The 15,399-nt window shown below is 36.8% G+C and overlaps 1 protein-coding gene across 1 annotated transcript; it reads left to right on the forward strand.

Moving 5' to 3' along the window:
* The first annotated feature begins 553 nt into the window (after positions 1 to 553).
* LOC113050760 (uncharacterized) lies at positions 554 to 9,542 on the forward strand. The gene is made up of 2 exons (XM_026214041.1): positions 554 to 839; positions 5,670 to 9,542. The coding sequence occupies exon 2, from the start codon at positions 6,303 to 6,305 to the stop codon at positions 7,914 to 7,916; it is 1,614 nt and encodes a 537-aa protein (XP_026069826.1). The 5' UTR covers positions 554 to 839; positions 5,670 to 6,302; the 3' UTR covers positions 7,917 to 9,542.
* The last annotated feature ends 5,857 nt before the right edge of the window (positions 9,543 to 15,399 follow it).

The raw sequence follows: 15,399 nt of genomic DNA on the forward strand, positions 1-15,399 counted from the left end.
TAACTGAAGGTAAATGTACTTTATTGTCCGAAAAATATTTATGCAAAGTATCTTAATGCTCTAAATCTAAATGGATTTTATTTTCCTTTGTTTAGAAAAAATGGGGGTGAAATATGACTGAGACAGTCATGTACAAATATCCTAAAATACTGTCACTGGAATTCACTCGGACATTAAAATAAATTAAATCAAGCATCATGTGTTTGCATGGAAACTGGAACAAGGCTTTCACGAGGCACTTGTTTTTGCTTGTATATGTTTAGTAGCCACTTAAAAAAAATAATAATTTGAAAAATAATCATTAAAAACTGAGAAGGGGAGTGTTCCGTGCGATTACCGAATACACCTTGATAGGCATATCATAATACGCATGTAACCTCAGAATCTACTTGTTTTCACCATGTCAGCCTCATGAATATGAGCGTCCTTCATCTCAGAGATGGTCTGCACTGACTGATCCCTCTCTGTGATGCGCTCACGTCGCCCCAGGCTCTCGGATGAGGGCGGGACAGCGGGCGGGACGTAGGTGGGGGCAAAAGAGAGAAACAAAACGTGACGAGGCACCCGAAGCGTCCTGTTATGCAACTGCTGACCTACTAACATACATTTCTAAACAGAAGCAGCTAGGGGCAGGATACCGGAGCGCCTCGCCAACACAACACAAGGAGCCAGAGCAAAGACACACGGGCTGCGGAATCCATGCGCACTGGACACGGCGTGGAAGGAGTGTGTGTGTGTGTGGATCGCTTCAGTTATTATTCAAGCCACATAGGCTGATACAAAGAGACTGCAAATAGTCGTCGGGAGACTGAAGATATTTTAGATAAAAGCCACAAACGGTATGTTTGCTTAATTTCTTATTGATGCACGCTCAATACAACTGCATTGGTGATGATGTTTGTGTTTCTGTCGTGATCTTGCGGACATTTTTACGCGGTTATTAAATGAGGTGACTGCAATTAAACCAGGAATGATATCTGAAATGCAACGGGTCCTATTTACCAACAGATAAGGGTTTGGTTTATTTTAGTGTGTTTACTCATGTTCATTAGTACAGAATTGGATGTTACTCAACGTGCATGTTCGCAATGTTAAGGCGAGGCCAGGACCCCTCGTGATTGTTGGCACTTGATGCCCGTAAAATATTTTTATGTGTCTATACAAATTAATTGACCATGCATAAAAGTTTTCCGTATGCATATCTTACGTAGCCTATTGTTTGTTTACATTTAGTAATGATATAATATTGCGCCATTTGAAGATCAGTCAGTACATTAAGAAACATGAACCTGGGTTACAGAAAGTCCAGTCGGGTGTAGCACTTGTTACGATTTTAATGACAACACTAGCCAACATTACATCGATGGAAATGTCTTTATAGAAGGTTAATGCTTAATGTTTGCCAAAGAGGTTTTAATATAAGTTTTCACAAAGTGTGAAATCCAATCGGGTTATGAAGTTAATGCGGCAGTTTGCGAGGAAAAATCCCGGACACACTTCTCGCCGTCACGTGTAACCGTGCTCGGTAAAGGTTAACGCGGGTGTTTACGTTCGAAGGCTCGGACCCGTTAACTCTTTCCTTGCAGGCTAGACTCTAACAACCCGACTGGCAATCAAATGCAACATTGTTGCATGTAAAATGCAATTATCTAGCAACATGCAGTGCGTGCACAAATAAATGCTCGTTTATGTTATTGATATCCATCAATATTTTATCTTGGTACAAAGTGTGCGTATTGTCCATTGGGATTTTATCTCAAATCTGGCTATTTTAAATTTGACTCGCGAACCTCAGATAATTGTGAATGCAGTGAATAAATAATTACAGTACATATCAGATACTGAATGAAACTAGTAGGCGATCGTTATTATTTAGCTCACTTTTATTTTGTATCCTAGTGATGTTGGTTGGTCAGATCCCATCAAATGCATGCGATCTGTGTATATAATGATTATCAATGAACTATGCATTGTTATTCTCCGGAACTTCCTGACAGATTGTAAACTGATTGATTGAGCTCATCTTTTATTAAGTGTTTATACAGTACAATTCACACGTGTTGTAATCACTGTGTTTTTTAAGTTACAGTTTTATCCCCTCATGAGACACAAAGTAGTGTGCTAATAGTAGTATAAGTATGTTTCAGATTATAAGATTTTAGATTACAGATTTCAGGTTCAACAAAGTGTATTACTAAGTAGTAAGCAAACATGCACTGTAGGATTCCACAGAAGAAAAACTCATGCATGATCAGGCTACAATATGTGGATGTGAGAACTGCTTGACAACTTGCAGTTTACTTGTGACTTTATGCAATCTTTCTGTGTTAAGAGTTATGTAACAGTGAGAAATGAGAAGTGGCAAATGAAATCTAAATAAATATGCGAGGTCTTTAAGACATCAGGGGGCATCAGATAGACCACTTTGTGTGCCAGTGCAGAATGTAGGTCATAAGCCTGAACAAAACACACCCTCTAGTCTACCAAAAAAGAACAAAGATTCTTCCAGTTTACAATGAAATCTTGCAAACTGGGACCTGATTCAGCAACAATGCTGAAAAAAAACTAACAACATATTAGTAGTGCCAATTCTTTTTAATGTTAAATTGTGGAGATGAATCTTTGTTCATTTAAGTGCAATGTCATTATTAGTGTACAGTGTTGGTTGTGACTAAGTACTCTTTCAGCAGTAAACATTAATTAATTCAGTTAGTGGATTTTTAAAGATTTCTCATAGTGAAGAAGAAAGGGAGGAGGCACATAGTTGATGTGGCTAACAGGGAGAGGCGAATTACCATTTAGTTTTGTAGGGCAAGAGAGCACATGTGACTGGTGAAACACATGGACTTGGTCAAAGCATTTCTTTTTTTCAATAGAGGATGATATGAGTGTGTTTATAGAAAGAGTTGGCCTGAAACTCCTCCTGCTTGTCCAAGGCCTGCCTTCCTCCGACTGGAGGAGATAAACCCAGGCGTGGAATCCACAAGAGAAACAAAATGAGCTCCTAACCACGTGCCAAATATTACATTCTGCCCCAGGGTCAATTACATGGCCACAATGAAATCCAGCACCCCCCGCCTTCACCCATTATTTCCATTACCAAAACGGCTGTAAAGCAACACATGAAACATTTGAGCTGAATTATAGTTTCCAGGCCTCGCTCAAAACTATAGTGGGACAGACATGCTATTTCTTCCCCAATGACAGCTCACATGGACAAATATAACCCATATCCTATATATAGGGCAAGTGAAATTGGGCTTTATTGTCTCAGGACAATTTTAAGCTTTGTTAATTGCAGGTTATCCAGTGAATCAGTTATTAGGAATAAATTCTTTAATCCATGTGTCACATGATAATCAATAAATAGCCGTTTTGAGTAACAGAGACACAGGTGTGTCATGTCAGATTCTTTAAGATGGTTTGGCTGTTGGTGTCTGGATGCTTAAGATTTTTGATAATTAGTTGCATTGCTGCTAATGCTAGGAGATAAATGCATTTTTAATGACTCATGGGTGTGGTTGACAAGCTAAATAACTCATCCACTAACAATTTTTATTAATAGCCTCTTCCCTTTCCTCCATTATGACGGAAGAGATTAAATGAAAGAGACGCAGTATTTAAATATAAAATTCGAATTATTATATTTCGGTTTTTAAAACCATATTAAGTCGATAATAATGTCTGGCATTTGTGAATAATCTGTGGTGATTCATTGAGAAAATGAGTTTGAGTCTGATTGATTCACTCCAACAATCCTGTGTTGAAATCAGTCTGATTCAGCAGATGGTCTGAATGAATCATTAGAAAGAACTAAATCGAGCAATTTGTTCACAAATTTGACAGTGAACACTATGCCAGTATGAAAACATTTGTTCAAATTTGATTCAGTCTTCTCAGATAATTGTGAAATTGGCGCTGATCCTTGATGTGGATTTGTTGTTGTTGTTGTTGTTGTTAGGGTGTCTTGGAAAACTCCTCTGTGTTTGTGTAGCTGGTGTTCAACAAATTGCAACCTCTTTTCCCTGCATTCTCTTTAGTCTGTTTATCCTCTATCTATCCCTCACCTATCTATTCTTAGCAAACACTTCAATTCCCTTGCCCTTTCTGCCTCTAGCTCTCTCTCTCTCTCTTTCTCGTGATGCCTGTTGCACTCCTGACCTATATTTAAGCACAAAGGGAAAAAAGTTTTTTTTTCTTTCCTAGTGGCCCAGTTTCTAGGTCACTGGGTCATTCGGGGAGTCTCTTTTAGTTTCATGCCTCACTTAAATGACCGTTGATTCTCCCTGTTTACCCATTTAACATTATTTACATTTCATTAAAATTGTACTTTGGACTTATTCCATTCATTGCATCCACTAATTAATGGAGGAAAATGCCAGTTTTGGCCATATTAATTCCTAGGCATTACCAGACTAAAGCAGAAAGTGTTGATTGAAGCTATCAGAAGAGGCTTAAGCTCTCTATATTTATGTAACGTGCCTTAGATGTCTGGGATCAGAAGAACATAACCCATAAAAAGGGCAGCTAGATCATGGAATTACACTGCGTTCATCTGCCTAATTTCTGATGCAGATGTCATACTTAATGCTACAGAGTCATGGGGCTGTTTTAGATACGCAAGTATAGTCTAACAGAGACTAACAGTATATAGGAATGCAAATATAGGAATGATTTTACTCTCAGTAGTGTGAACTAAACTTTGTGATAGTGCACTTTATATTCAATCTTGTATTGTTAGAGAACATATAAAATATTAGACAGTACCAAAGTAGATTTATGACTTTAATATTACTGGGATCCCATCTGTGTCTACCTACTAGCTTTTGGAATTGACTGAAAATATTAATCAGATATTTGAGATTTTAAGGTTTTTTTTGGGGGGGGGGGTCTCTTCATTTTTTGTCTAAAGCATGCTTCTTTCAAAGTTCTTCTTGGAAGCCTTAGTGAATAGTCATTAAAAATGAAGTGTTAATGTTTTTTGTTTGGACTGTGCAGCCAAAGAGGAGATGTATGATTTGATGGTAATGTATCAAAAGCCTAAACCTCTTGCACTGGTTCCCTCAGACCAGATAATGTTATACAGGATAAGGTTTCAAAATGTTAAAACAAATCATGTGTTCATTGCTAATGTTTGCCACATGAGTAGTCCTGTTTACAGAACAGTCTTGACTGAATTCTGTAGAAAGGTTGATGTTCCTTCTTTCAGAATGAGGAAACTCTGTTTTTAGGTCATTTCTGTTTCGCTGTAGGTCCCCTTACAAAGAAAATGTGCAGCTTGGGTAATCGCTGATAGCATTCTTAACCTCTGTCCCTTTGCATCATGAGAGTCTAATGTCTAGCAAGAGACTAAAGGTCAAGGGTCGCAGACAGACAAATCAATAGCAGGGTTAGCAGGTCAGACGGTGGTTGCCGGGCAACAGAAAACATTCTGTGGTTGTCATGGTCGAGTAGATGAAGCAAGGGGATATGACAAAGACACTGCTGAACATTCCACTTCTAAAACTTCTGATTGCCCAGCCACGCAGAGAAGCATGGAGAGTTTCATTAAAAATTAAAAAGCACAACAAATTAAAAGATTTCTTTGAAGTGCCTAGAGGCAAATTGTGTGTTGCTTTAGCTTTTGAGGATTAACAAATATGTCTTTCTTTTCTCTTTTATGTTTCCAGCCTTTCATCGAACAGCCAGCTGGAGGCTTTTGGGAGCAGCAGCACCCCTCCCCAAGTGGCTGACAAGCTGGGGCAGACCGAGTGACCTATATCCTCCAACACGCTCAAGGCACTGGGACTCATCTCTGTCGGCTTGATAGAGCTGTTACATAAAGTAATAAAAGTGAAAACAAAGAAAAGGGGTCAGAATCCTTTATACAAATTTGGTCACATTTTCTGTACTTCAGGACTTTATTGCCCCTCTTTCGTTCCCCGGTTTGGTTTGACAGACATTGTGCGCAAGACAGCCAGAAGAGTTTACTCCTTGAGGAATTATTCTGGTTTGTTCAAAGCAGGAGACTTATAAAGAGGTGCAACTGTTCTTGCTCTTCTTAACCAACCTGGACACTTGATCACTTGATATTTCCTTGAGCTTCACATCAACAAAATCAATGAGGTTCAGTTTTCCAGAAGATAAAATATCTCATAAAGTCTTTGCTGATCCAGCTACTTAATTTTAGATTCTCCAGTCCACAGTTTTTGGGATATTATACAGGAATTCCCATAGCCACCTTTACCCCATCCTTGTTTCTTCATTTATTTCCATTACCAGTGGTGAAGCCAAGGTCCCAAACTGGCTCCCATTGAGGAACAATGGAAAGCGTGAGCTTACAAATCTCCACAAATTCCAGTGCAAGCAAAACCTTAAAGAACACAGAAAGCATTCAGGACTACGGTGATCTTGTCCATTCACCTCAAAGCAACATTCGCCAGAGCCGCCTTGTCAAATCAAAGCCAAACATGAGTTGTCGACGCAAGCGTGAGTTCATCTCAGATGAGAAAAAGGATGCATGCTATTGGGAAAAGCGACGGAAGAACAACGAGGCAGCCAAGCGTTCCCGGGAGAAACGACGCTTTAATGACATGATCCTAGAGAACAGAGTTATGGCACTGAATGATGAGAATGTGCGCCTGAAAACTGAGCTTTTACAGCTTAAACTCAGATTTGGTCTGATAAGTACAGCCTCCTACATGGAAAAGAGTCAGCAGATCAGTGGAGCAGTCAATGGAACTTCTGGGGAAAACTCTTCATCTTCCTCTAGCAACAGTCTCTTCTACCCTAATGGTTACTCTCAGATGATGATAAACTCTGATTCTTCTGAAACGGAGCAGTCTGTTCGAGGGGAAGGGCATGTGAATTTGGCAAAGTACTCCCCACGGGGTTCCCTCTCTGATATGTCGGATGGCTCCTCTCGGGACAGCCCTGATCCATTTGTGTATGACATCAAGCAGGAAGGGATGGGTCTGGATATGGACATTGTCAATAGCACTGCCACACAATTCATGTTAAACATTCATTCTAGGTTGCCTGCAGTACTTCACCAGCACACTTTCGAGCCAGATTATACAGGAAATCAACAGAAGCAAAGACGCCGCGAGACCACTGCAAGTCCAGTCATCCCACAATCCGCTCAAAGAAGTGTGATCCTATTCCGTTCAAGCAGTGCCTCGTATCCTGTGGAAACTCAGGAAATGATTCCTAAAGAACAGCAGAACCTCAATCAACCTACAGAGGGACCAACTGGAAGTCCCAAAAGCTTGGCAGAGGTGTCTAAACGACTAGAGAGAAATACTTTGGACTCTCCTCCTTATGACTGCCCAGATGGGGAAGCAGCCGAAAGGCAAGCGTACCTTGCTCAGCGACAGACCCCCAGGGTTGATTCTGCTGCCCCGGATCTTTTAATGAGACCTGAGGAAGAAGATGAAACACAGATGTACCACTGTTGTAATGGCACCCTGGAGAATGACGATCCACCAGTGCTGACCTACGAAGGAAGCTTGAGACACGAAGAGTACTACGAGGCTAATTCAGGAAAGGACACTTCCTCAAGTGACGGGGATCCCCGCAGCTCTGATAAAGAGGGCTCCACCGATGATGAGTCTCCCTCTTCATCTTGCTCCGATACAGGCAGCTACCACCCTCACATATTCGTGACCCACAGCTCTTTCTCACCAAGCCAATGCAAAGATGGACAAGCAGAAATCAAAGGCACTGCCCTACCCCACAAACTGAGACTCAAGCACAGAGCTCAAAGTGGCAGAGCATCAACTCAAGATTCGACAACAATGCCACCCGCTAACTTCCAGCCATTACCTCAGCATCCTTACCTGGCCTTGTCTCAACCTGGTGGCCTGGTGGCTGGAAGCATTGAATGTGGGAAGAAGGAATCCAGTATGCGCAACAGTTGCAACAAGAGACATGACTAAATGTAAAACTATGGGACTCACTTGGGTCTTGATATAAAGCCCAGAGAGACTTTTTATAAACCCATCTTGAGGTCCTACCTGATCTTGTACCCCATTCCCTGTTCAAATGCCAAGGGATAAGGGAAGAGGATATCATCAGGACTGCTGCATTGTACCATAATGTATATACTTTTCTTGAGTTGGTTTTGTTTCTTTGTGTAACCTCCTCTTAAGGTTACAGCAGCACTTTTATAACAGAATGAAATGGATGACGTGCTGTTGATCACATTTACCCATAGTTCCCATGCTGCAACAAGATGTCAAAATGTACATTCAATTCGAAAGCAATATCTACCATATGCGATGCATGGTAGTGGATTCATATTTGTAAACAGGCAACTTCAAGTGCACCTTTTTTAGTTTTTGGCCACACTTGGCGTCACATTTAAACATACCAAATACCAGAAGATTCAGGGAATATTTCCCTTGACCAAAGAAACATGGCTTAAGTTCATACCTCTCTCTGCTCCCTACCTCTATCTGTTTTTCTAACTAGTGCTCCCCATCACTTTTCCCACATTAAACAGCCTAGCTACCACTCCTTGATCAGGCACTTGGTTTGTATGTATAAAATGTGATATAAATATTATATAAGAATATATTTTAAGAAGAAAGTTTACATAAAAAATAGGGAGTTATGTGAATAATGATTTGGTCCTTGTCAAAAAATAATGTACAGTATCATTGTGTTTGTTACTCACTTTTTTTAAACTTTAATTTGCAATTCAATATTTTTTTTTAAAACTGTCCTTTTATAGGAAAATTTCTAAATGCCCCAAAGCCTTTACAGATACATTAGCGGGTTGATGTAAGCTTCATGTCATAGATATTAAAATGTGTTTTCATTGCAGTTATAGTTCATTGCCTGGTCTTGAAACACTACTTGGCGTTTAGCGTAAAATGTATTTTCCAGATAAAGTTTAAAATGTTAAACCTACCCTTAAAGTGCATATCTTGCTTCCCTTTTATGTAGCTTTCATGTTTATAGTTTTCATTATACACCAACTGATGTAAAAACATTGATTTTCTTAATAGCCTGTTACAGAAAGAACAGGAAAAATTAATTTAATTTTTATTTTATTTTATTTTTTACTTTTCAAAGCATGCTTGTAAATGTTTCAGGTGTAGCTTAATGTAGTCACAACCTCCCTTTTGTATTTTTTTTTAAATAAGTCTACATGTCACGTTAACTTATGGCACTTGTGTATAAATGTAAAATATTTTTATTCTCAACACTGTATTGTAAACTGTTTTGGGGTCCAAGTGTTGTCCTGTTTATCACTAGCTGCATCTTTAATTCCAGTTTACTGTGATTTCGTATTTGGTCACCACAATGTCACCGATCTCCTTTCGTCCTTTCAGTGTGTTTTAAACTGAGTGATGTTTGATGTTTTTATTTTCTTTTGGTTTTATCAAAACAAAAGTGAAAAAAATGGTGTTATTGAGTAGACCGTGGCACTGTTGTTCTGTTGCTCTGTTTTGAAATAACTGCATATTGTAAAGAAAAAAAAAACACTAATATTCAGTGCTAGGGTTGGGTGCATTTCAAAAATTCAACAAAAAAATAAAAAAGATTGTTGCATTATTCATGCATTTGTTTTTAATTCGTTTTTAATAATTCATCCACCTACATAATTATATACCGCAGTTATGTAATTCGATTTCACAACATGCAATTATAGCCTTATTGAATCAAATTTATTGACATCAGATTACATAATTGTGAACCTTTCAGTTTGTTTGAAGAAGTTTTGATGGATGTCTAAAAAGAATTTCACTCAAGCTAAAGAGATTAGTGAACACAGGCAAGAATAAACAGCCTGTATCGTGTGTTTTAATCTGGTTTAACATTGCGAAAGGGAAGAAGTGTTGAATATCTTGAGATCCTGACACACTGACACACATCAGTCTAGCTTTACCGCAAGCTTACTCTTGTTACGTAACAGCGACCTAGTTACTCAGTGTACTGCTTAAACCAGTGTTCAACGAACTGATATGAACACATGACACATTGACAGTCACTCATAATGTAACATGATATTTGGAACACAGTGTACATATCTGAGAATCGTGCTGCATAAACAAACACAAACTAGTCAAACAGGATACAATCTGTTTCTTTCTCTTTGTGATTGTATCTACCAGTAGAGAATACAAATTAAACCATTATTTATATAGTTCCTTCATTGTTCTCATGCTGTAGACATGCATGTACGGAACAGCGTGTCCTGCTGATGAGGACATACACAGGTCAGCAGATCTTTCAGGTGTTTTCAGTTTAAATGCCACACAAATAGGCCAAAACAAAATCCATGGTGAATTTAAAGTCTAGACATACCAAGAACAAAATACCCCCACTTTTTTCAGATCTCTTCCACACTCCAATAAGGATATATATATATATTAACATCCTCATTCTTGAGACCTGCTTTAGTTTAGCTGAATGAAACGAACATACAATGCCTGAAATATCGAATCGAACCAGTCTCGTCAACTTGTGTCCTTTGAATAAAACCAAAGCCCTTGTTCTGATTACATTTCAACAAGGAGGATGTTACACAATCTGTGTGTGAGGACACAGAAACACTCAGACAGGTCCCAAACACAGAGCTGACATAAGAGTCTATTCAATATGAGTCTGGTGGAGAGAGAGAAAACCGAATGAGGGGATTTAGATCTCACCCGAGACACCATACCGTCTGATTGGAAACACCCTGACCGGGTCAACACTACAAACAGACGATGTGACACAACAGAACTAGTGCTCTCTGATTATAATGAGGCCTAACTGAGGTCTGTCTATAGCAGAGCTTCAATGCATAATCTATAGCCAACTAGAATAGCAAGGTATAATGTATATTGATATTATACAGTGATTTTATTTGGGGGGGGGGGGTCATTGGTATTTACCATCTGTAATGAGACACTGAGAATTATTTCAAGCATGATTGTCATTAAATATATTTTTTATGAAGATATATATATATATTTACACATACACTAAAGGTTCAAAAGTCTAGGGTCAGTAAGGTTTTTAGCAATATTGTGAAATATTAGTACTATTTAAAATAACTCCTTTATATTTGAATATTTTTTAAAGTGTAATTTATTCATATGATGTAAAGCTGAATTTTCAGTCTTTAGAAATCATTTTTATATGCTGATTTACTGCTCAAGAAACATTTCTGATTATTATTTACATAGAAAACAGTTGTGATGTTCAATATGGTTTTTTTTTCAGGGTTCTTTGATGAATAAAATGGCCAACATGGCCAAAAGTATATTATTAATATATATGTTAATATATTAAAGTGCAAAATATATTGAATATATAAATAAATAATTATATCTATTTATAAACATATATAATTATATGTTTAGTTGCATTTCAGATTGGATTAGATTCTTCATATAAAGGTATAAACAAATATATTTGTTACAAAATTTATAATTTATATGAAAACCAATCTCCCAAATTGTAAACTATTTTCAAACAGAGACATTTTCTAATTATTTGTTTCATAAAAGCCTATATTGCAGAGAATCATGTTGATAAATATTAATAAATATTTTTGATAAATATTAACCCAACTAGTTAATATGGGCAATGAAAGAAATACATGCCACTAAAGTGAGCCGAGTGAAGTAGCCTCATAACTACATTGATTCTATTAATAATAACTCTATTTTTGTCAGTGTCGTGACATTTTGGGAGCTTTGAAACACAATTGCAATGGCTGCCGCAGAGCTGAGAGGTAAAGCTAATGATCCCCAAACAACAGCAGTGGCAACAGTAGCTCAGTCCTATGTATTCAGCTTCCCATTTGTCCCCTTTTTTTGTGACTGGAGCGCATAAAATCTTGCATAAACAGGTCAGTTGAAAAGTAGGTCAGCGCTGAAGAGAGGGATGAGAGAGAGAGATGGTGATGGACACAGAAGTGCAAGTATTGGGAGAAAAACAGAAAAGAGAGAGCGAGAGGCCTGTCCTGTAAAGGAAAGCTCAGGGAAAACAGGCTTCTCAGGTTACCTGGTTTATTTCGAACTGCCAAGAGTGCTGGGTCAACAGATCAGGCCACTGCTGCATGTGTGTGTGCCATTGCACAAAGGAAATATTGTGTGTTTGGATTTTGGCCCATTGTGAGCTTTCCTTCACATGGACAGGTCTGCAGAAACACCATCTGCCCTCGGCAATCAGTCAATAAAAGGCAGCATTAAAATAAAACAACAGTTAACTACTTTAGTTAACATGAACTAAGAATGAACATGTCCATGTTAATTTCATCCTTTATTAATGCATTATTAAAATAAAACTTGTGCTTGTTAACATAAGTTAATGCACTGTGAATTAACATGGACAAATAAATAAATCTATTTTTTTCAAAGATTAAATACTGTAATAAATGTACTGTTCATGGTTCATTCATGTTAGTTACTTAATTAACTAACATTAACTAATGGAACCTTATTGTAAAATATTACAATGTTTTTAAAATGGTTTTAAATTATTAATGGTAGTAGCATACTTATTGTCAAAGAGAAATTAGTCTGCTGATTCTGTCATTTTCAAAATCATAAAATAATCACATTTATGTGCTGTAGATCTAGACTAAACTAATCAGCTGCATTTGTATGCAACTCTACACTGTTGTAACAAATTATTGTAGCTTGATATACTATGCTATTTCATTCTGTCTAGTTCAAAATTTAACTTTTAATTGAACATGTTCAGTGCAATCAATTACTTAGAGAAAATGTTTCACGCAGATATTAGTGAATTCCACAAATAATTACAAATAATATGGCAAGAAAGTATAGTGTACTTGCCATTTCTTTAGAATATTTTTTTTTCACTATCAGAAAATAGTTTAAGTAAATCCTCAGCAAATTAGTTTTTCAGTGTACACCAAACAATGCACATAAATGATAATTGGAATATACAGTTATATTTAGTTTATATATATAGCTTAATATTTATATCAAGTCACTCTGGATAAAAGCATCTGCCAAATGAATACATGTAAATGCAATGTACATGTAAATATTTATTAAAACATCAGACTTAAATGTTTGCCTATGGTTTGCACGTGATTCATGGTTATTTATGTGTTTGCACAATGCATGTTAACATAATTCCACTCTCTCCATCTATTTACATATAAATGTTGTTAGTTACTTTTTTTATTTTATTGTTTGCTTTAAAAATTCACATTTAATGTGTTACTTGCTGTCACTATTATTTTGTGACATTTACAAGCAACTTTTGAGTGTATTTATATATATATATATATATATATATATATATATATATATATATACAAAAATGACAAAAATGTAGTAATGTAACTTTAACAAAAAGCAGAAAACAAAAGTGTTTCAGCTGCTGCAGTGTTTTCTCCACCCACACACACACCCACCCACACACACACACACACACACACCCACCCACACACACACACACACACACACGCACGCACGCACACACACACGTCATGAACATGCACGACTCACCTGTTTGACGTGTTTACTCCACAAACCATGACCATAATCATATTTTACAATTCCTATTACTAACAATTGGCAACCCTTATTCATTTATGTTTAATCATTAATGCAGGATATGCCACAAATGTCACAGTGTCACAAAACCCAAGGTCAAGGGCTGTTTGGTTTTCATGGCTAAGATACATTTCAATATTTTACAATATATTAATGTACCATGCGGCTATGGTATATAAAAAATACTGTATATAGGCATGTGCACATATACAGTATTCACAGTATATAACAAAATATATTTTCCTCATAACTGTGTACATACATTACACATAAATAACATCTCAATATTATGCATTGCATTTCTGAATATAAAATTAAATTACATGTATATTATATAAGTAGATATGTTGTCATTTTTCAGCATTATTCAATATATTGTTACATAAAAACATATATATTAAATAATTTAACATATTGATTGTTTATATATAAGATAATATATTTTCTTTGTCTGGTACTTTTTGCAAAGCTCTTAAAACATGAAACATATTTTCTCTGGCATAAAACATTTGCACATTATTTTGTTTTATAACAGGGGAAATATGTACTGTATGTTGCAGATGGATTTATTTAATATGAATTATAGAAAAAATAATAAGATGGTTAAGCTGGTTAATCTGATCCTTTCCTAGGTTTGCCATATTAAATACAGATATTTCACTGTCAGTTTCCAAACACTATGCACTTCAAAATAAAAATAAGTTTCTGCCTGGAAACTGGGCTATAAATACTAATAACAGAGATCGAGAGAGAGGAGTTTAATATGAGAAAGGAAATGGTTTTATGTGTTTGGACATAATTCAAAACAAAAACATGGATTTTATCTCTTCCTGCTTTGATTTCCTTCCTGAAGCCAAAAACATTCCCACCTTCTGTTTTTCACCTTCCTGTGTGTCCTCTAAATTGTTTAAAAACATTGTATAAAACGTTTTTCAAAATTATTATTGTTAATAATTTGATATTTTTCCCTTGAACACCATCGAATTTCGATTTATATGAGATTTTGACACTGCTATAATAACTACAATCTTTATTTGGATGATGTAAATGTAAAGCATATTCAGTGTGCATTTAAAGGTTATACCTCAGCTAATAAATAAAATCATTGCTGTTTTTCTCCATTAAGCACTTTTTTGTTTCTAGCTCACTTTGCTTACTGTAGTAAGTCAATATGCATTAAATGCGAGCAGCTCAGACAGATTGCACAACACAGGGAGTTTTCAGTAATGGTGTGTGTGTGATTGTCTGTGTTTAACCATGCATGCTGTCTCATAAGAGAACAGAGATCAGCTGATCAATGGTCTAACTGGCTCTGTGCCCACACCAGTCTGCATTCACCAAATATCACTCCAGCTGCTGTTTTAGTTTTCATTTTCCTATTTGTATCCTAAAATGAGGTCAGATGGCCCATGTGAGGCCGGGGAAGCATGGATGCCGGATGGAGAGCTTAATGACTTGTTTATCCGTGCCTTTATAACTTGACACTGTTGTACGAGTCTGACTCACATTCTAGTATTACAGTTTTGAATGGCACATACAGACTGACCCATAAACAGCAGCGTTCTGTGTGAATGAGGAAACACTATACAGAACAACAGCTGGAAAAGGAACAATCCTTCATGATAACTTTCTGAAATATCAACAGGTGCTGCACAGCACAGAACGAGTGCTTGACAGAGACAGACAGACAGCTTTCCTTCTTATACATACACACATACATACACACATCTTCAGTTATAAATATATCTATACACTTACACATTTAGGACATTTATTTTATGAAATTAAATATGTATTTATTTTTAATAGCATATTTTGATATTAAAATGTCCTTGAATATTTGTTTAGCCCATGTTATTTTTTTGCATACTACTGGGTTTGTGCTGTT

This window comes from Carassius auratus, chromosome 3 (assembly GCF_003368295.1).
Source record: "Carassius auratus strain Wakin chromosome 3, ASM336829v1, whole genome shotgun sequence".
Taxonomy (NCBI): domain Eukaryota; kingdom Metazoa; phylum Chordata; class Actinopteri; order Cypriniformes; family Cyprinidae; genus Carassius; species Carassius auratus.

Bases quoted from the DNA above. Each gene is read 5' to 3' on its own strand.
- LOC113050760 (XM_026214041.1), top strand. From the start codon at position 6,303: ATGGAAAGCGTGAGCTTACAAATCTCCACAAATTCCAGTGCAAGCAAA.